The sequence below is a fragment of the Hemicordylus capensis genome, chromosome 2 (genome assembly GCF_027244095.1).
Source record: "Hemicordylus capensis ecotype Gifberg chromosome 2, rHemCap1.1.pri, whole genome shotgun sequence".
NCBI lineage: Eukaryota > Metazoa > Chordata > Lepidosauria > Squamata > Cordylidae > Hemicordylus > Hemicordylus capensis.
This window is the reverse complement of record NC_069658.1, coordinates 376,996,635-377,024,260: the sequence shown is the minus strand read 5'-3', so window position 1 is coordinate 377,024,260 and position 27,626 is coordinate 376,996,635. Positions and strand designations below refer to the sequence as shown.

General features: G+C 46.1%; 1 protein-coding gene across 2 annotated transcripts; it reads left to right on the top strand.

Moving 5' to 3' along the window:
• The first annotated feature begins 6,194 nt into the window (after nt 1–6,194).
• Nucleotides 6,195–8,304, top strand: JUNB (JunB proto-oncogene, AP-1 transcription factor subunit). Of its 2 annotated transcripts, XM_053303351.1 has the most exons (2): nt 6,195–6,401; nt 6,799–8,304. In XM_053303351.1, exon 2 carries the CDS (start codon nt 6,823–6,825, stop codon nt 7,678–7,680), a length of 858 nt encoding a protein of 285 aa, XP_053159326.1. In that variant the 5' UTR covers nt 6,195–6,401; nt 6,799–6,822; the 3' UTR covers nt 7,681–8,304. The 2 variants fall into 2 exon arrangements, with proteins under 2 accessions (XP_053159326.1, XP_053159325.1); XM_053303350.1 differs by having other exon boundaries at nt 6,196–8,304.
• The last annotated feature ends 19,322 nt before the right edge of the window (nt 8,305–27,626 follow it).

The window sequence follows — 27,626 nt, the reverse complement described above, 5'->3', positions numbered from 1 at the left end:
AGGGAAATGGTGCCTATCACTTGAGAAGCTCAAAAAGATAAGTAAAATTTTTATTTGGATGCAATAGCGCAAAGGTTTTGGACTGATATTATATTCAGCTCACACACTCATTGCAGGCCTGATGATGGACAAGAAGCACAGAATAAAAAGGTTGCTTCTGAGAATTACACTTTTGGAAACCTGAGAGGAAGCCAGAAGGGAAACCCGGGTTACCTGGAAATCTTCCACAAACCAAACATTCTCAAATCTGCACTGCTTATCAATCATCTACAATTCATCATTTTAATAATACACCCTCCTGCCCCTATTGATTGTGCATTCAGGCTGACAATTATAGCACTTTCATGTGGCAAGTTCAGATAGTTGTTTTTTTAAGTGGGAAATCTGATAAAATGTGGTTAAATTATAATGCTACTTCATCCACTTCCTGCCGCAAACATCTCCATCAAAAAGCTAATTATGCAGGCTGCACAACCTGCCTTGGTCCAGTAATTGTCCCTTATGTGAAGATGGCTAATATGGGAAACATGACCAAAGTGAAAAAGGTCTCAGTGACTGAAACGGGGATCTAGCCTGAGGAGCTGCCCAGGACGGTATGTGCACAGGATGCAGAAGACTCTTCAGGCCTAGCAGGGAAGAGGGATTCCAATTCTCTGACAGGCAGCTAATAAGAGACCTCCAAGATGGACTAGCCAAGCTATCGATAAATAACAAAAGTTGGTCTCTTCTTTCTGGTCAACACAGCAGTATTTCCTTGGCTCTGCCTTGGACACCAGCTTTTTTTATGTAGGAGTTGTGTAGGAGTTACCAGGCTATTAGTCTGGTGGGCTATAGGCCACCTCCAGCCTCAGACACAAGATGCCACTAAATACCAATTGCAGGGGAGCAACAGCCGGAGAGAGGGCATGCCCTCACCTCTTGACTGTGGGCTTCTCAGGGGCATCTGGTGGGCCACTGTGTGAAACAGGATGCTAGACTGGATGGGCCTGTTGGGCCTGATCCCGCAGGGCTGTTCTTTTGTCCCACTCTTCCTGGATCATTACCTTCTGCTGTTCCAACTTCTGTTCATGTTCTGGTTTCCTTTGCCCCACTTTCTTTGTTCCTGTTCTTCCCAGGTAATCTGGGAATATTGTCTTCTTGGCTATCACCTGTGTTTGGGTCAGCCTCCACTCTGCTCTGTGTTCTATGCTCTGTAGTCTGCCTTCACTCTGGGTTTTCTGCACTGTTCTCTGCAGTCTGATCTGAAGCTGCATCCTTACGAACTCTAGGATGAAAACACTGGGAAGGGGTGCACACTTCCCAGCACTCTGTGCTTACCTTCCAAGATTGTGCAGGAGCTCAGGAGGGCTCCGTTTCCCTTAAGGGAGACTCCCAGTGCTGGGCACAGTAAGAATGGTACAGTACTTACGGTCTTACTGCACAGTAAGAATGGTCATCTCCGCATGATGCCAGCCGGACTGTGCAGAGGATTCCGCTTTGGCTGAAGTGTCACATAGGAAACCATTAGTCAGGGAGCTACAATTAGAGTTAATGGGGGCTGCCACTGGCCCCTTCGAGCCTTACAATGAAGAATACTGCCATAAGAGCAAAACATCATGCACAATTGTGCTGCAGGGTCTGCTGATTGGAGTAATGACCTATTAAAATGGTACAGAGTTGTGAAAAAATACTGCAAGGCTAAGTAATGTATTTGAACACCATGTTGCAATAGACAGCAATGTAGCTTTGTCTGGTGCAGCATCACTGGTCAGACACTCTAACTCTTGTGCTCTATTGCTAAGCTCCCCTGGTGCAGAAAAGTTCCTTTGCGTGTATCCTGTGCTACTTGTCTCTTTCTCCTGCCCCCATTATGCAAACTCTTAAGGCCTTTAGACGCTTGCCCTGCAAGGGTGTGTTGCCTGCCACACCCTAACCTTCACCCTCCTGCATGATGCCTGGCTTAAGCAGGCAAACAAAGGCAGCGATTAAAGGGCAACGCCAGAGGCTGGCACTTCCTGCTGTGGTGCCTGGAAGGATAGCAAGATCCAGGGTTGACCCTCCTTCTCGCCTGCTGGAGCCTGCTGAGAGCATAGTGCTAGAATACATCACTTAGCCCTGCAATATTTTTTTCATAATTCTTTGCCATTTTAATTGGTTATTACTCCATTCAGCAGACACTACAGTACAATTGGTTCATGACATGCAAGATTTGGATCTCCTCATTTCATCACTCCAGGTTTCTTCATTATATCTGCATGATTATTCTCAGTGTATCAGCATCACCTGTGGCATTGTAGTTTCCTTCTCTGACATCTGCTTATGCCTTCCTGCAATCCCCCCCCCCAATTTAGTTCATTTAGTTCAGGGGCTGGAGGAAAAACTTAGGGAGTCTGGATTGGAACACTCCAGCATAGGGCCATCACGGGAGGCAGCTTTCCCTGAAGAAGTACATGCCAGATGAGGAAGGCATAAACCCTTTCTCAACAGTGTTCTCTATGTGGACTGAGCCAGGAAGAAGCCTGCTAATGCACACCCACCCATTCAGTGGCAAAGAGTTTCCTCATTTGTTCAAGAGGGCTGGCAGGCAAAGGGGCACTGGCACCTCCCAAGTTTTTATTAGCATTTTGTTTCTCATCGATCCCTTCCTGGGGTACTTTCAAGCTGGGAGGGATTTGGGTCAAGACTCACTAGGGCTTTTGCCAATGCTAGGTGCCCATCTTGTGAAATAGTAACGCACATGCAAAGACCTTCCCTTCACTACTCAGTGATCGTAATTGGCGGTTACACACGGTGGGGTGTCATAAAAGCTCCTTTCTATGCTACATATGAGAATCCCGTGTTTAGCAGAGTACATCATTTGGAGACAGAAGAAAGAGAGAGTGGGGGAACAGCAGGGGGAGGGAGAGAGGGAGGGTGGGGAGGGTTTCCTGATTACAAACAGCTGCTTATTTACCAGACAAAACTATTAACAGTCTACTCTTGATGTTCCTGAGAGTACAATCCTCTGTGTGCTTACTTGAAATTAAGATCCAGCAAAGTCAACGGAGCATGTTGTACTGAATGTATCAGGATGCTGTATTTCATGTGAATATGTCAGTTTAAGAAGAGGCCACTATATTTGTTTGTGAAACTGAAACAGGAATTCACAGTTTCCATGGAAAAGTTGATTACCTGGCTGATGGCATGGACATATTCATATGTGCAGGGATGAATATTCACCTTCCTTACCTTTATACAGACCTCTAAACCTAATTAGGTGAATTGTGCTTTTGTTTACATCTCCATGCCAGTGAGGAGGTGCTACTTCTAACTCATTTCATGGCTTATAAATTAGGATTGTTGAGTAAATCTCAGCTCTTAAGCTCTTAAGCTCTTAAATTAAGCTCATTTTTCTTTACTGTTCGCTCCTTTTGTAAATGTGTCTATGAAGCTCAACTAAAGCTAATGCATGCTACTTGAGAGTTAGTGCTCAGTTTGTTACATACAAAAATCCCTCCAGGTGGGAGAATGCTAGAGAAGATTATCCCAAATGATTCTGTGTGTGCACACATGTGTATGTAACAGGTTATGTTACATACGGCTATATGTAACTGCATTCTAGATCTATTTCTCCATGTCAACCTAATCAGGAAATGGCATATCTTCTCTAAATGCCTACTGGGAGGCGGTAATGGTCTGGATGAGGGATAACAAACTGAAGTTGAATCCAAATAAGACAGAGATACTGACTTGGAGCGGGTGGGGTCAGGACCCAAGAGATGGTTTAGATCTGCCTGTTTTGGATAGGGTTACACTCCCCCTGAAAGATCAGGTATGTAGCTTGGGAGTGCTCCTGGACCCAAAGCTCTCCCTGGTTTCTCAGGTTGAGGCAGTGGCCAGGAGTGCTTTTTATCAGCTTTGGCTGATATGACAGCTATGTCCATTTCTGGAGGTAAATTACCTTAAAACAGTGGTGCACATGCTGGTGGGAACCTCCAGACTTGACTACTGTAATGTACTCTACCTGGGGCTGCCTTTGTACATAGTCCGGAAACTACAATTGGTATAAAATGCTGCAGCAGCCAGATTGGTCTCTGGGACAACTCAAAGGTACCACATAACACCAGTTTTAAGTGAACTGCACTGGCTGCTGATATGTTTCTGGGTGAAATATAAAGCGTTGGTTATTACCTATAAAGCCCTTAATGACTTGGGTCCAGGGTATTTAAGAGAGCACCTCCTTTGTCATGAACCCTGCCACCTGTTACGATCTTTTGGAAAATTCCATTTCGGTGGCAACCCAGGACTGGGCTTTCTCTCTGTGGCTGATTCAGGCTTTGCAATATGCTTCCTGCCGAAATAAGAGCATCTCCTTCTCTGTTTATTTTCAGGTAGACCCTTAAGATTCACCTGTTCTCACAGGCTTTTAATTAGAATTAATTTTAATAATTTGTTTTAATAATTGCTTTATGCTAATTTTTTGTTTTTTTATGCTACTGTCTTAATTGTTTCATGTATTTTAATCTGTGTTGATTTTTAAATATTGTTTTAAATTCTGTACACCACCTAAAGATGTACATATCAGGCGGTATAAAAATATGATTGATTAAATAAATAAATAAATAAATAAATAAATAAATAAAATGTACTATGCATTCATGTTTGTAGAAAGAGGCTTGGCCACTGGGCTTGATAATCACGTTGTACTTTGTACTTGTAGCATGGGTTGGACCAGGGTAGGTGTACACCTTTACATGTATCAGAGTCTTTATATGCATATATTGGTGGTGTCCCTCCTCAAAACGCATCTTTTCCAGGATGCCTTTAGCTTTCCTCTTAAAGATCACCCCAACTTTAATCCTGCATAAATATTTGTGACTGCATTTGTTCACATTAACCACTTACTGTTCTTCTTTCAGCCTTCTTTCCCCCTCTTTTTCAGTATTTAAGACTGCAACTTCTCTGATGGCAGGGACTTGTATTTCTTCTTCTTACGAAATGGTGTAAAGTGCCACATATTATTAATGTTCTATATGAATGATGATGATAGCAGCACAGGATAGAAAAAGTAATAGCATGTACCAGTTTTTAAATATATTCTAAATGGTCATGTACATCTGGTCTTTGGTGTGTTTTTCTTTCTTTGCTGGAATTTGAATGTGGCATGCAACCTCTCCAAGGTTGTGTATCTGTGTTTATTTTAAACATGGCAGGGTGTAACTCTGTGTTTGGATTATGTCTTAATGTGGTATTTAAGTGTTTGTGGTTTGTGAATCTGACTTTTGCATTTGGTATGTGATTTATTCTGTACATCTTTCTATGACATTTGCCCATCTATGCATGGATCCATGTTTGGATGTCCATTTTTCATTGCTGGGTGGTGTGTGTACCGTTATATTCTCATGAGTTATGTAAAGAGTGCTCAGCGTCCAAAGATTCTATCTATCTATACCACCCTATCTATCAGTTCTGGGTGGTTCACAAGAACAAAACAAAGACAGTCAGTTCAAACCAATTATGTTTGCCTTGAGACTGATTAACTTACACAACTTCTTCATAGAATGCATTTCTGTTTAAGAATCAATGCAGATGTGTGTGATTATCTTATGTTCAGATACACAGGGAAGGGATTTGCTAATATGATTCTCACCTAACTGCAGAATCAGTTTGGTGTCTGGGGTGTGAAAGGGACATGCATCTAAACGTTTTAGGAAAACAAATGTCACATTATGACCCACTTTTCTCCTATTGAGTTTCGATTGATTCTGGAGAGTTAATTTTATTCAAGTTCACAACAACCCTGTGAGGCAGGACAGGTTGAGAGAGTAACTTGCCAAAAGGAACTCCAAGGGAGCTTAGAGCAGACCTTAGCGACAGAGAAGGATCTGAATCTGATAGTTCCACATCCTGCCCACCCTGCAACATACTAGATCAGCTTGGCTCTCAAGAACACTGTTCGTATAAGAAAGGTAACGCAAGCTTTAGGCATTTAAATCATGCGTAGGACTTTCCCAGCATGTGTGGGGAGAAGTGGGGGAAGAAAAAGGCACGTTAAGCGTCTCTCCTCTACGCATCTGCCCGTTGTACGTGAGGCGTGCGTGCTTTTCCCCTTTCCCCTGTGTGTGTGTGTGTGTGTGTGTGCGCACGCGCCTGCTTGCTTCCCGGTTCCCCATGCGCTCCCTGCCCAACCCTACTGCTCTGACGCGGGCACCTTAAAACTCCCCCTCCCGCAGGCTGTTTACTGGGCCACGAGCTGCCGAGCAATGAGCTCAGTTCCCCCTTCGCGTGCGCCGGGATGGGTGGAGGCGCTCTAGCTCAGCAGCCAATGACAACCCGCTTCCGCTAGCGCCCCACATGCTTCCAGAATAAAAAGCACCGGGAAGCGCACGCTGTAGCTGAGATAACTCACTCTGCACCAGCGCGCCGGAGGCTCCCCTTGGCCGGTACGGTACTACCTGCTCCTTTTGCTTCTCTGGGAGGGCTCAAAGCCGGCACGCTCGTATTTCGGGCCCGCCTTCTGTGGGGGACAAGCGTGAATCATCCCCGCTAGCAGAGCTTAGGCAGGGCGGGTGGTGGAGAAACCGCCGGAAGGACGAGCTTTTTCTTCTGTTTCTGAAATCTGGAAGTGAAGCTTGGGGAGGGAGGCGGAAGCGCGCTTTCCTCGCTTTGGGAGAAGAAGCTCGACCCACGCCCCTAGACAGGCAGAGAGAAAGCACTCCCTGTGCGCCCCGGACGGTCCGATCCCGGGTTTCCACTCACCCCCTTCCCAGCGCGCGGCTGATGTGCACGAAGATGGAGCAGCCTTTCTATCCTGACTCCTTTCTCTCCGGCTACGGGCAGGACTACAAGACGCTGAAGCCGGGTATGGCTTTGAACCTGTCGGTCGAGCCTTTCCGCAGCCTGAAGTCCCAGCTCCCACATCATCTCCGCGGCCAAGACGACGGCCCCACGGGTTACTTCCCAAGCTCCCTTCAGCAGCCACAGGCCGAGAACGGTAGCTCTTCGCTCAAACTGGCTGCCCCGGAGCTGGAGCGCCTCATCATCCAGAACAGTAACGGCGTGATCACCACCACTCCCACGCCGCCGGGCCAGTACTACTACCCGCGGGGAGCCACCGAGGAGCAGGAGGGCTTCGCCGACGGCTTTGTCAAGGCGCTGGACGATCTGCACAAGATGAACCACATGCCGCCCCCCAACGTCTCGATCGGGGCGGTGGCGGCGGCTTCCTCGGCCAGCAGTGGCTACGGTGCCTCCCTCCCGCAGGAGCCGCCTCCTGTCTACACCAACCTGACCAGCTACAACCCCGCCGGCTCCTTGAGCAGCTCTTCCAGCTTTCCCAGCGCCAACCTCAGCTACTTGCCGCAGCCTCACGCCCTAAGCTTGCCCCACCCGTCCCGGGGCTTCAAAGAGGAGCCCCAGACGGTGCCGGATGTGCAGAGCCCGCCCGTGTCTCCTATTAACATGGAAGACCAGGAGCGCATCAAGGTGGAGAGGAAGCGGCTGCGCAACCGCTTGGCAGCCACCAAGTGTCGGAAGAGGAAGCTGGAGCGCATCGCTCGGCTGGAGGAGAAGGTGAAGACCTTGAAGAGCGAGAACGCGGGACTGTCCAACACGGCCAGCGCGCTGCGGGACCAGGTAGCGCAACTAAAGCAGAAAGTCATGAACCACGTGAATAACGGCTGCCAGCTTCTCCTGACGACCAAGATGCAACAGTCCTTCTGATCCTGGGTGGTGGGACCACACCGATTCCTGCCGTTTCAGAGACCTTTTGGGTTGGGAGAGGGAAAGAGGCGAACTCGTCGCACAAAAGTTTACACGGAACCGGATTGACGCGCCGAGTTTCCAACTCTTCTGTTCTGAAGTTCTGTTTTCCAAGTTGCTATGTTTGTGACTCTCAATCTGGTGGATCCAGAACTCCAGTCTGTGCTAAGTGTGTAAGAATTTTTTATATGTGTGTGTGCGTGCGTGTGTGTATTTAAAAGCAAAAACCTTTTCTCTGCTGCGTCGCTGGATGGTGCAGTGGGGCTGGAGGTACTCTGGACAGAGCCAAAAACTGGCCCTTTGGTCTCTTCCTTGTGCCAGTAGAAAAAGATGTCTGCTTAATTTATAATTGAAACAAAAGGGACCAGAACAGAGATCAACAGGGAAGAGATGGAATCTCAGCACCTCTCTTCCTCCAACAGGCCAATGCATGGACAAAAGGGTCATTGTGGAGGGAGAGGGGGTTGTTTACTACTACTTGTGCTCCCATTTCTTTTTGAGTCCTTAAATTCAGTTTCTTCAAAAGATTGTATTTGTGTTTTTGACTTTTTATTGAAACTATTTAAGTAAACATGTTCGAACTACTTCATGTGTGCCTCCTTCTTAAGAATCTGCTGCCTCGTCTCTTAACTTTCCAGTATTAAAATAGGGGTGTGTGTGTGTGAATTTAGACACTGGATAATTTCTTTAGGGTTGGTTGAGCTGTCCTAGTCTTTAGCCTGCTGTTATTAATCGGGTGGGAGAGGTTGACGCTTTGCTACACCTCGACAACAACTTAATGACTCTGCCAGCACCTTCTGACTTCCTGGTCCCTCTCCCTTCCTGTGTGTGTTGCTCTAAGTAATCAGCTCGTTCAATGTAAACCTGGGATAATTTTAGGTACGTCATCTTCCCTGTCGTATTGACTACGGTTCCTCCTCTTCTCCCCCACCCCTTCCCCATTTTCCCTAGTGGGAGCTTTTTGTATATGCCACGCGATGCTGCGCTGTATTCCCGTCTGCCTGGCGTCATTCTGCCGAGGCTTGTGGAGTTATTCTCTCCCTCTTTGAGGTCAAGCTCGCGTCTGTTTCTGAGCTTTGATGCAAGAGACTGGTGCTTCGAAAGCCCGCTTGACCCTTTCTCCAGCGAGCGACGGGAAGGGGAGGGGGCGCGCGGCAGCCTCGAGGGGGGCCTCCCACACGCTTAGCTTCACTTCCTTGATCTCACAAGTTCTGACTTCAGCTCAAGTGGGTGGGGCCTTCGGGCCAAAAAGGAGGGGGCTTTTCGCGCTGACGCAGAGGAAGGCGGCCATATATGGTCAGTTTCTGCCTAGTGACGTTTTTCTGCTCGGGCTCCATTCCGGGAACCCCCGCCCACGTTGCCAGGCAAAGGGGCCTTGGACTGTGTCAATTTCCAGCCAAAGAAGGAAGGGGGTGATGCTTTGGGGCTGGGAATGTCCCAGGGCGCAGCAGACGCACAAACCCCAGCCGACTGTGGTCCAGCTGGGGTAGGGCGCGGTACGCCCGCTGGGGTCACACACACGCTTTGTTCACACGCTAAACTGGGGGCCGTGACACGCACACAAACATGTAAGGCGGGCTTTGTTGCCTTTCCCATCTCAGCGCTGCCGGTAACGGAAACGATGGCAGCCTAACTCTGTCGGCCCCGCCGCAGTTAAGCACTATGAGGTGGAGGGAAAACACGCCACTAGTCTGAAGGTTAGCAGTGCTGGTGAAGAAGGGAGAACTTCTCATGCCGTTCAGAGGCTTCTTTATGCCCTTGTATGTAACGGTAACGATTGGAACCAGTTTTCATAAATGGAAACGATATAGTCCTGCATACTAACTATATAGTTGGTATTGCCGTGCGTTTGATCCTGTCACTCTCCAGCAGCTCAGTCCTCACAACCACCCTGTGAAGTGTGTGAGGCAGAAGGTCACTCGGTAAGCCGCATAGCTGAAGAGGGGGCGGGGGGTACCAAGGCGGAGAGCTGGGAAGGAGAGCTGGCCTTGTGGCAGAAAGCAGGACTTGTCCCCTTAGCGAAGCAGGGTCTGCCCTGGTTCCCTATGAATGGGAGACTTGATGTGTTAGCGCTGGAAGATATTCCCCTTAGGGGATGGAGCCACTCTGGGAAGAGCAGAAGGTTCCAAGTTCCCTCCCTGGCTTCTCCAAGATGGGGCTGAGAGAGATTCCTGCCTGCAACCTTGGAGAAGCCGCTGCCAGTCTGTGAAGACAATACTGAGCTAGATAGACCAATGGTCTGACTCAGTATATGGCAGCTTCCTATGTTCCTAGGTTTCCCTGTCTCAAATCCAGTGGCATTCACTTTGACTCTCTTGAAGTATCGCCTTAGGTAAAAAAGGCTGCCTTAAAAAACCCAGTAGTCCTACTTGTATCTGAGGGCAAGGAGTGGTGGCAGGTTGGAAGCTGTATCAATTCACAAACTATAGATGAAGATTTAAAAGCAATTCTTTTCTGCCCATATTGCATCCACGTCTGGCGGAGTTGTTCAGGGTTGTGAGAGGGCTAGTATGTGCCCTTCTCCCTTGAATCAGAATCTGGAACCATCGATTGCCCGCTGTGATGTGTTTAATGAATTCTTTGTGGAGAAAATATCTTGTATTCGGGCCGACTTAGATTCTGTCTCCACAATTACTTCAGTGTCTGCTGTGGAGGTGTCCAGTGACTCCTCTTATGCAGTTAGGTTGGATCATTTCCAGTTTCTGACTCCTGAGGATGTGGACAAGCTGATTGGAACCGTGCGGCCCACCACCTGTCCTCTTGACCCTTGCCTGACATGGCTTATACTATCTGGCAGGGTGGTTGTTGTAGAAGGCCTGGTAGAGATTATAAATGCGTCTCTCAGAGAAGGTAGGATGCCTCAAAGTCTTAAGGAGACAATTGTTAGATGGCTTCTGAAGAAGCCTACCTTGGATCCCTCAGAGCTGAGTAACTACAGGCCTGTCTCCAACCTTTCATGGCTGGGCAAGGTAATTGAGAGGGTGGTGGCCTCCCAGCTCCAGACAGTCTTGGAGGAAACTGATTATCTAGACTCATTTCAAACTGGCTTCCAGGCTGGCTATGGGGTGGAGACTGCCTTGGTCAGCCTGATGGATGATCTCTAACAGGGAATTGACAGAGGAAGTGTGACTCTGTTGGTCCTTTTGGATCTCTCAGCAGCTTTCGATACTATCAACCATAGTATCCTTCTGGAGCGTCTGAGGGGGTTGGGGGTGAGAGGTACTGCTATGCAGTGGTTCCGCTCCTACCTCTTGGGCAGGTTCCAGATGGTGTCCCTTGGAGACTGTTGTTCTTCAAAATCTGAACTTTTGTATGGTGTCCCTCAGGGCTCCATATTGTCTCCAATGTTGTTTAACATCTACATGAAACCGCTGGGAGAGATCATCAGGAGATTTGGTGCAGGGTGTTACCAGTATGCTGATGACACCCAAATCTATTTCTCTGTGTCAGCAGCATCGGGAAAGGGCATAACCTCCCTAAATGTCTGCCTGGAGTCGGTAATGGGCTGGATGAGGGATAACAAACAGATTAAATCCAGATAAGACGGAGGTACTCATTGTGCAGGGTCGAAACTCTGGAGACTGTTCTGGATGGGGTCACACTTCCCCAGAAGGAACAGGTATGCAGTTTGGGGGTGCTTCTGGATCCGAGTCTCTCCCTGGTGGCCAGAGGTGCCTTTTATCAGCTCCAGATGATATTCCAGCTGCGTCTGTTTGAGATAGATGACCTCAAAACAGTGGTATATCTGCTGGTAAGCTCCAGACTGGATTACTGTAATGCATTCTATGTGAGGCTGCCCTTGTACATAGTTCGGAAACTACAGTTGGTCCAGAATGCGGCAGCCAGGTTGGTCTCTGGGTCATATTACTCCTGTATTGAAGGAGTTACACTGGCTGCCGATATGTTCCCGGGCAAAATACAAGGTATTAGTTATAATCTATAAAGCCCTAAACAGTTTGGGCCCAAGGTATTTAAGAGAGCGTCTTCTTCGTTATGAACCCCTCCACCCATTGAGATCATCAGGAGAGGTCCGTCTGCATTTGCCACTGGCTCGTCTGGTGGCCACTCAGGGACGAGCCTTCTCCATTGCTGCCCCAAGGCTTTGGAATGTGCTCCCTAGTGAAATAAGAGCCTCCCCATCTCTGACAGCTTTTAAAAGGTCTTTAAAGCCTCATCTGTTCACCCAGGCTTTTAACTGATACTGTTTTGATTGTTTTCAATGTTTTAGAGCATTGTTTTAAAAAAATTTAAATTGTGTTTTAAATGTCTTGTTTTTGTTTTTAACTAATGTTTTAATGTTGTTTTTATCTGTTGTAAACCACCCAGAGACATAAGTTTTGGGCGGTATAAAAATATGTAAATAAATAAAATAAATTTAAGGAAATGGCTTTAGTTTGACAGGAATGAAGAGAGACTATTTAGCTTTAGATGCTGCTGCTTAGTGAAGACACAATAATTCAGCGCAGGTTTGTGTCAATCATGCAGGGGTAGGGGCAACCTTGGCTCTCAGCTGTTGAGCTACAACTCCCATCCTCCCCAGCCACAGTAAATTGTGGCTGGGAATGATGGGAGTTGTAGTTCAACAGCTGGAGAGTCAAGGTTGCCCCTACCCCTGCATGTCTAGCCCATTGTCCATTTAGCATGGAAAAGAATAAGTTAGTATTGATGATCTGTGACAGGAGAGTATGAGAATTATCCACAAAATAGATCCTGCTGCTCTATGGTATGGCTGATATCTGCTGTGACTGGGGGAGCGGGGAGTAGAGTATTATACCCCATAAAGTATAAACAACCCTCTGGGCAGTGGGGCACCCCCAAATCCTGCACTCTATTTGTATCCAAAAGGGAAGCTGGGTGCCATAGAAACTGAAGGATTGGCCCAAGATTCTGCAGGCAGCCTCTGAAAGGAATGGCAGCAGGTTGCTTGGATGAATGCATTGTTCTGTAGGGGAAGTAGCTGCACATGAGAAGGCCACATTGGCAAATGCAAGCCGATGGGAGGGAGGGGAGATGAACATTTTTTCCTCTCAAGGGACTTTCAAAAGGGGCTTTTTCATATATGTTAATTCGTGGGGAAAGCTAGTGGTTCCAGCAGAGCTATATGAGTCAGGAGCAATAATTTCCTATATAAAACAGACCTAGTTCTGATCCTGCCATCCCATGATCTCCTGCTTAAGGCCCAGTATAGGAGCAGCTGCTATTTCATACATAGCCATGCTCAAGCCTTCTTCCGTCAAGTGTTGTGGTAGTTAGAGAGGATCCTCCAGACTAAGTCAACAAGTAAACCATAATGTCAACTGTCCTTGTTGAGCGGGTGGGGCGTTCTGTAAAGCTGTATGTTATACTATCCCTTCCCCTTGGTGGCAGCAGACTGATGGTTCACACAGGCAGGACATTGAATAGGGGAAGAGGAGGACGGACTGATTTGCCAAGAAAAGGGCAGGGTAATATTTTAAGTTGGTTCTCTAGCCCCCTGAATTTTGCTTTTGAGGCTTGCACTACAAAAGGTTCTCTCTTATATCATTAAGGAAAGGAGATGGCAGTTAGCATTCTTCAGTTCTACATACAGTTATATGGGCAACAAAACCCCAAGCATGGCTTTGCTAGAAATCTAGCAGATGCCTCTGACTTGACATGTGTGAGTGAAGCTATAGGCAAGCCAAAACAAGGGAGCAGGATGTGGGATTCAAAGCTTTTTCCCCAATCAGCCACAGATCAAAAGGTCAAGGTGACTCAGAAGAAAGTAAATGGGATACAGGACCTTAGAGAGCGTTCATAATCAGTTCCATGGGACAAGGGCAAAAAAGAAAAAAAAAGGGGGTGGGGGAGGCAGTGTTTGAAGTATCCTGTTCCTGGACTAAGACTACATGATGAAATTTAATACAGGCAGATTGCACTGATGTGACCAAGATGCCTCTGCATGCATTGGCCTAAGGAGGTAACTCAGGGGGTGGCACAGAGAGTACATTTTTGAGCAGAGGGGGCTCTTTCCTGTATCATTGGCAATGCTACAGAGGAAAACAGAACTGACAGCTAGCATTCTCGATTTCTACATGTAGTTTCTTCTGAGGTGTGAAATACAAGTTTCACTGAAAAGCACAGTTAAAGGAGATCAAGTTTTTTTTTATAACAGCCACTAACATTAGCAAAAAATTCCAGATACTGTGACATTTGGAACATAAGATATTGAGAAGGCTTTCTTACACATTTTAAATTTACTTTGTGCTTTTACATTTAAAATATGTAAAATATTTTAAAATATTCAGCAGCACATTTAAAATACTAAAAAGAATTTTTTGTACAACTTTATTCTGTTGTGGGGAGAGATCTATAGAACTTATTTGAGCTTTTACATTTTGGCTGATGACTTCTTATTGGAAATGCTAGTAGATAGTTGCCCCATATCATCTTCGAAGAAGAACCTGTGAGGCAATGAGGCAGGTGAGAGGGTATACTTAATTTTTTGGCCTCTGGAAGAGGACAAGTGAGAACAGGTGGCGGTGGGTGGGAGGGAAGTTGGGAATTGTTCAGGGTCAGGGTGTGTGTCAAGGCCTAGCTGGTTCAGAATGAGGGAGCTGAGGAGTCCTGGGTTCTGTTCCCATCTCTCTAGAAGACAAGATGGCAGAGAGACCCAAGTGACAACAGGGAGGCATTGCTAGGACTCCAGCATTCTGACCCCTAGCTATAGGAAGACAGCAGGGGACAGGGCTTCTAAATGAGTCAGGGAGATGAGAGAGATCTAGTTGGGTGAGGGGACAGAAAGTAGCATTTGGGCTTCCTGAGTTCTTTCCAGTCCCAAGAGAAAAGTGTAATCTGAGGTATAGGGTAGGTCATCAGGGAAGGCTGGGAACCAGAGCACCGACTCACTCCCTGTATTCCTCCTTTGCCCTCTCCACTGCCTTGCCATGTGCTTAACAAGGATGACACTACTTGTTGCTAACATCCAGGGGGGTGGGGCAGACTCCTTGCAGAACCAGCCTGGGGTTATTGTCATCCACAGCCTGCTGCTGTCCCCGGAAGCAGGAAAGGCTGATGCGGAATGGAATGTGGGCCTCAGTGGTGCGTGCCACAGCCGTAGGCCTCAGCAGGGCATGTGTGGTGTGAGACACAGGCAATACTTTGGCCTCATGTCATACCTCTGAGCAAAAGAGGAGGAGGGTGAAAGGCTGTTCTGTCATCTTCCTCCTCCCTCCTCGAAGTTCATGTCTAGGTTGTTGAAACTCGATGGGATGCTGGAGGGGTGGGAAGGTACAGTAAGGCACGAAGGACCTGTTTGACATCATAAGGGAAATATAAAGGAAGTAGAAGGAAAAACAGGTTAGTATGGACTTCTGTTGCATAAATACAGTGAGACAAAAGCAGAGCTGCAAAGGCACCAACCAAATTGCAATGAGCTAGAGAATATGAGAAACAACAAAGAGTGAAGGGGGTTGAGGCTCAGAATAACATTAGTAGCAAAAGCTGGTCTAAGGACTGTAATAAATTTACTACTACTAGCAAAAGTAAGACAAGAGGATATACTGGATTTGCTGCACAGCTTCAAATGAGAAAAAACAGGGATGTTAAAAAGACAGAATTACTCAATATGTATTTCTGCTTCGGTTTTTGCAAAGAAGGAAATTGTGATGACGCATTTAGTACTGGCAAAAACAAGGATGGGGAAAGGTCAAAGGATAGGATAACAAAGGAATATGCTCAAAATACTTGGGTAATCTGAATTAATTAACGTTGGTGAGTCCTGGTGACATTCACAGAAGGCTCTTGAAGGAATTAGCTGCCGGGCACATCTCAGAACCAATCCTATTTGAAAATGCATGGAAAACTGGTGTGGATCTCAGAAATCCATATATTTATTTCACTTTCTATCCTGTCCCTTTCAAGCAATGCAGGCAACAACTGTTCAAAACAAAACAAAAATCTCTTTGAATACCCCTACCTGCTTTAACCCTGGCTGTTGAATGCTCACTCAGCCCAAAGAAGAAAGTTTCACAGCTCTTCTAGAAAGCATTCGGGCCTGGAGTTCAATAGATGGCTAGGGGAAGGAAGTTTCTCAATTGAAGGGCAGCTGCAGCAGCCATCTCTCTAAGTTTCCTTACTGTTCAAACTTGGAGCATTTCCTTACTTTGGAGCATGGTTGGTATAGGCAGGAAGGTGCTCTCAATGATCTTAACAGCCACAATGAGACAAAGGATAGAAGTCAGTCTCTAAGGTATGTAGCATCCAAGCCATTAAGGACCCCTGAGTTAAAAATGAGAGCTTTTATCTGTGTCCAGAAAACAGTGGGGAGCCAAAAGCAGTGCCATAGCAATATTGCTGACTTTAAAAAAAAAAAGAAGGAAGATTCAAGGAATGATAGGTCTGTTAATATGACTTCTGTTCTTGGGAAGATTTTAGAATAAAACTATTCATTTGTAAAATTAGCGAGCAACTGTGCAATCAATATGCACAGTTGCCTTCTTTTCTCTACTTGTGAGATTCCCAGATGTGGCTGGTTGATGTGGAATGAAGCAGGTTACTAGACTAGATGGGCCTTTGGCCTGATCCAGCAGGGTTTTTTCTTATGCCCAACAATCATGCCACCAGCCTAGCTTCCTTATATTATACAATAAATGGTTTAGCAGTCAAAATAAACTCAACTGACATGTGACAGCTTCTTCAAGGCTTTTGAACTAATGCCTTACGTATGACACCCTCATAAGAACCTTGAGAAACGAGGACAAGAAGAAATAGTGTAAAACAAGTGTGCAATTGGTTGAAAACCAGCATTCAAGGGGTTGTAATTTTTCTCAATTGACATAAAAGCTTGTAAAGCGGTATTCAGCAGTGTTCCTTAGGGATCGGTGTGGTTTTATATATTAATTAATCACAACTGAATGAAAGAGTGGCCAGGACATTTGCCAGGTTTGAAGATGGTTAAATATTAGGAAAATATTCTGATGTTAAAAAAAAAAAAACAGTTCAGCAATAGCAGGCTTATGGAATTTCCTTCCCTGAAGACTTTCAAGAAATGTATAGATAATACCTGTTTGGGCACAGGATATCCTGGGTAGGGGCATATTATCATTACATTAGCCATGTGGCCCCCAGTCTTTAATATTATGTAGGTGGGTAGTGATGGTCCATGCTGTGATGGGAACCAAGGCTCCGGTGTCCAGAAGGGGAACAGTTAGATCATCCCAGAAAGACTAAGAGGGATGCACAAAGTAAGCATCCATGGAAAACCTACTGACAAGTTCTCTTTTACTCTAGAATAAGATTTCTTGTTCCTTTCAGAACGGATGCTCTGTATGTCACCACATATAAAGAAGGACAAGGGGGGAGAGAGCACACAAGCTGTGTCACCTGAATGCACTAATGGGGTATAGAAAGGAGACTTGAGTTTCATTAATCAGTCCTGCCGTGTATGCAACAGTAAGTCCCGCTGTTCTTTCTGCCTCTGCAGAATTTTCAGCAAAATCTTGGCTGCATGTAATACGCGCCAAGACAGGGAAGAAGGCTGACTGAGAATTTGTAATGCTGTGTAGGATTCCCACAACGAACCTGTTCACCCTTGTCAGGTCTTTGGCTCAAAACCATTATCTTAACTCTAGAGCTGTCCAATAGCGCTCCCTGGTGGCACAATCATTAGCTAACGTTTGCTTTCCATGTAGTAAAGTAAAGTTGTACCAGTGAGTCATGTGGTGGCATAGTATGAGACGATGCCTTTCAGCATCTTCCTATATCGCTGCTGCCTGAGATGGGTGTTTCCCATAGTCTGGGAAACATAGTCATAATGTTTCCCATAGTTTGGGAAACACATCAGCAGGGATTCAAACCAGCAACCTCTTGCTCTCTAGGCAAGTTACTTCTCTACTGAACCTTTAGGATGTGCAAAAATCATTTCAGGCAGCTGTGGGTGGGGGTGAGGGCAGAGAGAGACAGCTTTAAGAATGAAGCACGCAGGTCCTTTACCTGCTCCTCCACCGCTGTTCCGGTCACAGCCTTGTCCTTCCCCAAAGGCTGTGTGTGGTTGCGTTGCGGCAGTGGCACACACATGGCTGCTGCACATTCCCAGCAGCCATGTGTGTGCCATAGCCGCACACAGCCTTTTGGGGAAAGATAGTGCCATGACCAGAACAGCAGTGGGGTGGCAGAGGAGCAGATAAGGACCTGCATGCCTCATTCTTCAAGCTACCACTCACCTTCCCGCCAAAACATTTCAGATGTGGCTGCCCAAATTGTTTTGGTGCCTTGCCAATGATGCGCCAAAACGATTCGGGCACATCCCTACCCTATAGCAGTGCTCTTCATTGTAAGAACTGAGGAACTACTGGCGGCCCACCATAAGCCCCAAGTATGGCTCTCTGACTTAACTCTGTTTGGCCTGTGTGACCCTTCAGCCAAAGCTGAATACTCTGCGTAGTCCCCCTGGCACCATGTGGAGGCAACCATTCTCACCACACTTTGCCCAGCGCTGGGGGCTCCTTGAAGAGAAAGAGAGCAAGCCCCTGCACCATCTTTGAAGGTATGCATGAAGTGCAGGGAAACGTAGTCGTAGCCCTTCCCAGTGCTTTCTCACTAGAGCTCTTAAGATGGCTCCTTCTCTCTTCACTGGCCCTCCCAGCACTGAGAAAAGCAGATCAGCATACTGAAGGGTGGTTGGGGTCCCCCCCCGCCCAAAGTGACCCCCCCACACATACACACTTAAATACAGTGAAGATTACTGCCCTATAGTAACATGTCATTTATATTGAGAATCTTTTCAGAAGACTCCACCAAGTATTCTCCAAAGCAGCCCAAAAGTAGGGAACCATTTTGGTCTGTTAAAACAAAATGACCAGGGGCAAAAAGTTAATACCTGCATTAAGCCCAAGCAGGGTCCACAGTGTATTATGCAAATGTAAGTCACCACACACAGAGGTAGTGTATAGCTCCTCCTTTCTGGATGGTGGTGAACTGTAGCATGGATGGGTTAGTACATGCAGGTAGGATTAGGAGCAGGGGAGAAACCCGATGATTTGCAAAGAACCTGTTGCAACTACAAGAGATGGGTGGGTTTGTGAAAGAGCAACAGCCTCACAGATACTGATCTTTCCCTGCAATTTACTGTTGCTTATCTGGTTCATTAAAATTAGACCAAATCTCTGATAACTCCTCCTCCTGATCCAGCAGGGCTGTCCTGATGTCCCTTGCTCCAGAGTTTAAACACACAAAACCAGCTGTGACACATAGTGCATTTGTAAAGGGTGGGGATTAAAACTAAAACATATGCCCCTTGCTTCACAGTTCTCATGCATACCTTCTGTATTACAGACCAACTTGAGCACAGTGCATTTGTTTAAAAAAACTTTGTTTGCATATTCAGATGTAACAGTTCTGCTTTCACTACATTTGCTAACAGGGACCAAGAGATGGTTTAGATCTGCCTGTTCTAAATGGGGTTACACTCCCCCTGAAAGCTCAGGTCCTTTGTCTGGGAGTGCTTCTGAATCCCAAACTCTCCCTGGCTTCTCAAATTGAGGCAGTGGCTAGGAGTCCTTTTTGTCAGCTTCAGCTGATATGCCAGATACATCAATTTCTGGAGACAAGTGACCTTAAAACAGTGGTACATATGCTGATAACTTCTAGGCTTGACTATCGTGATGCACTTTATGTGAGACTGTCTTTGTACATAAGCAGCCAGATTGGTCTCTGTGTTTACCTGAAGGGACCATATAACACTGATTTTGAAAGAACTGCACTGGCTGCCGATATGTTTCTAAACAAAATACAAAGTGCTGATTACCTGTAAAACTCTTAATGGCTTGGGTCCAGGGTACTTAGGAGAATGCCTTATCTGTCACAAACCAGATAACCAGAGGTGGGCTGTGGGCCACCTCCAGCCTCAAAGGCAGGATGCCTCTGGGTACCAGTTGCAAGGGAGTAACAGCAGGAGGGAGGGCATGCCCTCAACTCCTGCCTGTGGCTTCCGGCGGCATCTGGTGGGCCACTGTGCGAAACAGGATGCTGGACTAGATGGCCCTTGGGCCTGATCCAGCAGGGCTGTTCTTATGTTCTAAACCCTGTCATCTACTAAGGTCATTTGTTACGGAGATCCAGTTATGGCTGCTGCCAACATGTTCGTTGGCGATCCAGGGCTGGGCTTTCTCTGTGGCTGCCCCAGCGCTTTGTAATGCACTCCCTGCTGAAATAAGAGCATCTCCTTCTCCATTTGCTTTCAGGAGGACTCTGAAGATGTACCTGTTTTCCCAGGCAAATCTAAGTTTTAATGTATTTTTGAGATTTTATCTGTTTTATGAATTTTAACTGTTATATATATATTGTTTTATGTTCTAATTTGTACCCCACCTGGAAATTTCTATATCAGGAGGTATAGAAATACAATAAAAATAATAAATAGTTGTGCTCTATTGACAGAGAACTCTTTCTGGCAGCTTTACTGCAATATAGAAAAAATCATTTTGAAATCACAGGATTGACTGATTTACTTGAAATACAAATACACTTGAGTCCTGCCATCTTGGGCTACATATGTGCCCAATTTCAGAACTCTAAGCCCAGCTACTCTGGAAATGTAAAGGGATGGGCAAAGAGAGGCGGGGCATGGTGCACTTTTTAATCAAGGTGAATGGCAGCATGATGGTCGGAGCAGAGGGGTTTCAGTTCCAGAAGTGTTTAATTTTCTGCCTTGAAACAAGCCACTTATAGAACTTGATTTTTAAAAAAATTCAAAAAATCATCAATCAATGGATTGACTGATCTACTTCAGAATTAATGCTAATCTGTGCTAAGTTTCAGAACACTAGGCCAAGCCATTCTGGAAAGATGAAAGGGGCCCTCTATTTCCTCTGGGGAAATCATGGGAACCTCTAGGAGAGTGGGCACATAGATCTGGGCCCCCAGGACCAGGCTTAACAGTCCCCTGGATGCAAGGATAAATTCCATATGTTCTGAATATAACCCAAAAGGTCATGAACATTTGACAACAATCACTGTAAAGTCTTGTTTATAGTCTTATGAACTTCAAGCCAAAATGGAACAGTGACAGGACTAGACCATGTGTATCAGTATTCCCACATCCAAATTACACCTCCAGTAGCTCGTAGTCTTCAACCAGCCCTTATTAAACATGCTCTGAAGTGTCCAATAAATATCAAATAAAAGTTCATTGTATTAAATCTCATATTCAGATCTAAATAGGAGTGTTTCACTGCCTTCAAGGCAGCTAGCCATTCGTTTGAAAAAATAGGATCTATATATTTAATTCGCTTAGCCAGCATACGTGCCCGGGATTTGGCGGTGGAACTCTCGTGACAGGTTGCGAGAGTTCTGCTGCCAAAGGGCGAGAGTTGTGGGCAAGAAAAATGGCAGCGGGCAGTAGCGGTGGGCCACAAAACGGCCTGAGGAGGTGGGCTCGGCTGGCCGCCGGGAGGCGGCGGGACGGCCTGGCCAGGTCAGGCTGTCCCGGGTAAGGACAAGGAGGCGGTGGCGGCAGCCCAGCCTGGCCTGGCTGCGGGGAGTGGGAGGCAGCGCCAGCAGCAGGACGACCAGAGTAGGCACCGGCGAGAGGGGTGAGTGGGAAACAGGTGACGGCGCAAAGCCCCGGCTCCTGTTGGAGGCCAGGGTGGGAGGGAAACAGGTGGTGGGACTTCGCCGCCCGGGAGAAGGTGGGAGGAGAGCTGGTCTTGTGGTAGCAAGCATGACTTGTCCCCTTAGCTAAGCAGGGTCCACCCTGGTTGCATATGAATGGGAGGCTAGAAGTGTGAGCACTGTAAGATATTCCATTCGGGGGATGGAGCCGCTCTGGGAAGAGCAGAAGGTTTCAAGTTCCCTCCCTGGCTTCTCCAAGATAGGACTGAGAGAGATTCCTGCCTACAGCCTTGCTGGAGAAGCCGCTGCCAGTCTGTGAAGACAATACTGAGCTAGATAGACCAATGGTCTGACTCAGTATATGGCAGCTACCTATGTTCCCTATGTTCCTAGGGTTCCCTGTTTGCCACCCACTGAGGTAAGATGCACTGTGCGGGAGGGGGGGCAAGAGAGAGTGGGGCGGGAGGGAGCAGCTGGCCCCAAAGAGCGCACAGATGCTCTGTGCGGGTAGGCTAGTTTTCACTATTACCTGAATTCAAGACTATGTTTTTTCCAGGTTCTTTGATGTTGGAAACTGGGAAATCATCTGACATTCAAAGTTCTATTCCTTTTGGGTAAATGCAGATATAACCTGTATTTAATCTCTATTTTTAAGGGGGTCTTAAATACAGAGTAAATCTTCTATTTGGGTAAACATGGATAGTTTTTCCAGAGTTCTCAAATGTAATCAGTATAAATCTTGTCTATATCTAAGTTTTTTTTTAATAAAGCAAGTGTTCCAGATACAACCGAGAGGGGGTTTCAGAGGCAGCAATTGCATCAGGACTGAAAAGTCGTACTAGCCAATGTTTAAGTTGAATAAACTGCTAGTTGGCATAGTGAGATAAATTAAACTCAGCTTTCAGAAAGTTGCAAACCATGCCTACTACCCAGAATTCTCCATATATGTCTTGCAACTTGGAGCCCAGGTAATACTTCAGAACAACAGCACAGACATATAAAGGTCCCAATACTTGCCATGATTTCAATGGAGCCATATAGTAGCTTTCCAGCTGCACCAGAAAATAAATAAATGTGTGTATTTGTGAGAGAGACAGACAGACACCCACACAGAAGTCATTGTTCAATCCCAGAACACAGGATGAAATATGCACCCAATGATACATTTGAAAGTGTGGGAAGTTAAACCCACCTTCACTAATGGGTAACTGCAATTTGCAGAGAGAAAACAGAGGTAGAACCCCCTTTCCATATGAAACTGTTAGTTTATACACACCCCTAAAGTGATATAAGAATGGGAAGACCTCTTATTATAAGCCAAGGCTTATAATAAGAGGTCTTCCCATTCTGTTGGATTCATCTTGACTATGTTTATTTTACCCCTAATATTATAAGGAATCCTGAACAACTGATCCAAGTCAGTTTTCATATGTGTCAGAAACCTTGAAAAATTCAAGTTAACTAATTGGATGGAGCTTCCTTGGGATTACCATACAGACAGACAACACAATCTGGTCACCACCTAACGCCCCAGGCCTTATCAACTGTGTTGTTGGAACCCAATGGAATCAAATCCAATTTACATGATATCTAGATAAACTACCAACTAAAGAAATAAGAAATGGAAGACTGACTTAACATTTCATGTGCATACAAAACAGTTATATTCCACCTCACCTAATTTGATGCCATTTATATTCTCAAAATTCCAAATGGCTCAAGCCAGAGGTTCTAACACCAAATTAAGAAAGAGAGAAAGGGAATGAAGGGTACCCAACTGGGACTCTGATCAAAATTAAGACAGACAGTACCCCATGAGTAACAAGTGAGTATGGTACCTATACAGTGATGTAAAGCAAAAAACAAACAAACTTGGGGGAAATAAAATTTAAACACATTCCAGAAACCCTATGTGCACCATATCAAAGGATCTCTGCATCCAAAGATGTCATAGCAGCTGGATCTTGCTTTAATAATAAAGACACTAGGTCAATCAGTGGTCTGATATCTGACCCTTGTCAACCCTGTATAAATCCTGACTGGCTGTATTTCTAGTGCAAATAATCTGCAACAATACCTTAAGTCCAAGTACCATCAATAAATGTTTAATCTTTTATGCTATGTGTTTTAAGTGAATCAGGGCAGAGGTCCATTAATGAGCATTTTCCCGAGTTTGTTGCTTGGAGTAAAAACCAAAAAAACCAAACCTACCCACATGGTAACCTTCCTTTTATTTTGGTAGGCTTTAGGTACCTTTTGAGAGATTACTATAGAATTCAGAAATGCCCTTCAAACCTACCACTGCCCTCAGGATTCTTTAAATACGTACAGTCATCCCTTGTCAACCGTGAGGGTTACATTCTAGCAAAACCCCATGGTTGGCAAGACATAGGAATGAATGGGAAACAGGGAATTAAGGGAACCATGATCACAAACACACCTAAAAATCAAGGGGAAAATGCTCAAAAATGGGTAAAAACCACCAGAAACACCTTAATATTACCAAGTCACCAAGAGAACTGAGCAGATTGAGTCTCCGGAATTTTTTTGAACCCCACTAAATCACTAAAGTTCACCTTAAATCTCCAAGAGTCGACAAGGGTCACCAGGAAGAATTAGCAAACCAAACCTCTGAACCCACCCCCACAGCCATTCACTAAAATGCCCTGCCAACCGCAGATACTGGGATCACTGTTGGCCAGACCAGTCACAGTTTGCCATTTGTGGATATTTAAAACCACGGTTGGCTAGGGATGACTGTACAACACATCTCAAAAGATCAGACAGCATTTGATCAATCCCCTCTCTTATACAAAGCCCATTGTACCTCTCAGTCCTTAACAGGCATTGATCTTTCTGTGGAGGCCAGTCAGGTCTGCTGAAATAAGCTGGTTTCTTTAACAGAAGGTGTTGTCTATTTTATTTTATTTTAATTTACATTTTATATCCGGCTCTTCCTCCAAGAAGCCCAGAGCGGTGTACTACACACTTGAGTTTCTCCTCACAACAACCCCGTGAAATAGGTTAGGCTGAGAGAGAAGTGACGGGCCCAGAGTCACCCAGCTAATTTCATGGCTGAATGGGGATTTGAACTCGGGTCTCCCCGGTCCTACTCCAGCACACTAACCACTACACCACGCTGGCTCATTTTGCAAGTGCTTCCATGAGAGCTCATTTCTACGAGCTATACAGCAACACAATTATGCTATGATCCAACTGGATAGAAGATATGGAAATAGCCAGGTCCCCTGAAGCAACCAGAGCAAAGGAATTTCAAGTCAAGGACTTTACAACAATTCCAATACTGCCAAGTTATACCACATGCTGACAACCCCAAACTTTGTACTCCAAGAGATTACAGCTGCAGAGTTTGGACTTCGAGGGGAGATATTGGTGCTGGGTAGCAAGTGCTTTTCAGTGCACCCAGCAGCCTTGTCCGCCTGTACCATTCGCCACCAGTTCACAAATTCCATGTGCAGCTTGCAAAGCCCAAGCCCCTGGCAACATGGGAACACTTCAGATGCTTTAGGACCAGCTCCTTAGAAGCACAGGATACAGGTAAACACTCACTGACAATTGTTGCTAAACCTTTGTCATTCTACATCAAAGTTTTTGCATTTAATCTGCTGTTATGAACTGTGGAGAGTGTTTAAAAAGCCTCCAGCATAGGTTTGGAGTCTAGGTAGAATTCCCAAGCAACTGGAGGCCGATTGAGGCATGATCTCTACGACCATGGCCCGATTCAAAGAAGAGTTTGTTCTACTTCTTTGGGAATGCATAGCATACCTTCCAGGAGACCTCCCTACAGCCAAAAGGGCATAGGCAAATACTGCTCAAAACCCAAGAAAAATGACTTACCATTAACCTTACTGGGAGGCAGTCCCAGAGAGAGAGTGTATGAGGCTATTCTCACAATGGGAGAAAACTGGGCTAAAGGAGAGAACCACCGGGCTCGCGGGCAAGCCCGGTGGTTCTCTGGCGGCTAGCCCGCCAAAGCCCTCCCCTTCAACAGGGTTAGCAGAGCAAGTGTTCCGCTAACCCCATTTTCTGTGTCGTGAGCCACTATGGCGCAGCTCTGTGCTGTGGTGACTTGCAAGGAGACCCCCACTGGGAGGCTAAAATGAGCCTCCCAGGTTTGGGGGTTTCCCCAGGATACCCCAGGCATCCAGGGGCCAGATGGCCCCCGATCCCTGCAGCCCTACTGGCTCCATGATGGAGCCGGTAGTTGTGTGGGTGGCCGATCCGGCTGCCCAGCAACGAGTGTCTGCAGGGAGAGTGGGCTAAGCCCACGGATCATGTGTAAAGCCTCAGTGAATCACAACTCCCATGAAGTAATCACTCCATTTTAGCTAAGGTAAGCTTGCAGCTTACCTTGAGTAGGAGATCACAGTAGAATCTAAACAGTTGTCTAGAATACAGTGGGGCTATTCACATGTCTGCATGTGTGGGGAGGAGGCGGCAGGGTGCAACCTACCTTCTCCCAGATGTTCGCTCTTAGCCCCTGTGGCATGCAAGTTGCATGCCCACAGGACCCATGCTGCTGGGAGCAGCGCAGATGACGATTTGTGATGTTCCTGCCAGCACAAATAAACAGAGGCCAGGGCTCATAATCCTGTACTCCGGGTATCCCACAGTGCACTGAGCGTGGTGCACTCAGGAATTCCCCCCAGGGGACGGGTGCTCTAGGCGTGTCAGCACAACTTGCAATCAGCTCACACCAACACACAGTCCCAGCAGCCAGCTTAAGAATGAGTTTGCACCCTTAACCTTGGCTAAGAGCTGGGCTTCAGTGCTAGATTTGGTGCCGCAGGGCTGCTTGGATCCACATGAGTCCCAGCAATTCTCACTGACAAGCCCAGGATTGGCTGCTCATGAGAACAGCCTCAACAGGTTACTGTCAATAAGTAGTGCAAATAGGCAGCTATTGCACAGCCTAGTGGTCCAGGCCCATTTTATCCTCCAAAAGAGGTTGCTCTAGTCACCCTGCATCTTCTGCTAATCTTGCCTTAGAAAAAAGTGCCAGGAGCTGGTTACACAGCCGACACATCCAAGCCAGAGTGCCCTCGGGCTCCTATGTGCTCACTAACATAGGAGGCTTGTTCTAACTCCACTTTGCCTTGGTACCATTTGTTAGGCCCCATTTCTGTTACTTTACACCCATTTGGCTTTCTTTCAAGATAAAGAGAATTTTAATTTCCCACAGGCTTGGGTCTAATGGAGTTTGTTTTCCCACCATCCCCTCAAAACAAAGGGTTGCAGAGGCACATCCGTTACACCTCATTAAATTGGTTTGGTGAGCATATATAGTTAATGGAGTAGCAAGAAGCTTGCCTCCTCAGTCCGAGATTAATCGAGTGGAAAAACCACAGGTAATCCCGGGAAGTTTGCTTGTAGTGTTTATGCTGCACAGCTAGTTTAGACAACACTAGCCTCTAAGGTTAGATTTAGGTGACCTCGTTCTAGCCAGATGTAGACAGGATGTCTCAAGTGCCCATGTCTTAGTATTACTGCCTGACAGAACAGTTTTTTCTAGACTGGTCGGTCACTAGGAGACTCCCTCTATTATACACCAGAAACCAGTTAAATTGGAGGTGAAGACCTTTGTTGGAAGAGACTCAAAAGAGGCACATGGCCAGACGTGAAAGGCACTGGGATTAGCAGGAGCGATTTGCGAGAAAGGAATGGCCATTCAGGACTTTTGCCTGGAAGAGAAGGGCCTTCAAGGCTACGCTTCACCATCCATGGACAGAACCTTCTTTCGGAAGCATCTTGCCACACAAGGTATAAGAGCTTGCCCTATTTACCAACCAAAAGAGCAAGTAAATTTGAGTGTTTAAACATTTCATTGCTATCATTCAGTTGGTAAAAATGGAAAGGTTTTTTTAAAATTAAGATTGTGGATTTTCTCCTTTTAGGGATCCATTCTGTGTTTCTAGAAACTGAATCTGCCCAGAGGGGAAAGGAAGTCCTTCTACCCAGTGGGACTTTATGAACTGAATTTCTATCTGCAACAGAACTGAGAAACATATACCAGGGAAGCATGTTCCCAGTGTACTTTAATTCATAATGAAGTTTAAGCAGAAGCTTCTAAGCAGCATATCCTCACCGGTTTTCTTCCATTGGTGGCTGCAGCCTAGTGAAACTAGGCTTGAGGAAGAGATGGGGAAGAAATCCTCATTGTGACCCACTATCTATTCAGTCTCTCTGGAATTTCTCTCACCTGAAGGAACTGGAAGTTTATAACCCAATTTACTACAGAGGGAACAGTTAGGAATTGTGCCTCACCATTACTAGAAGTATTTCAAAATTAGGAAACTGAAGTACAGAATAAATCAGGC

Coding starts and splice junctions, on each gene's coding strand:
- JUNB (XM_053303350.1), top strand. CDS start 6,739: ATGTGCACGAAGATGGAGCAGCCTTTCTATCCTGACTCCTTTCTCTCC.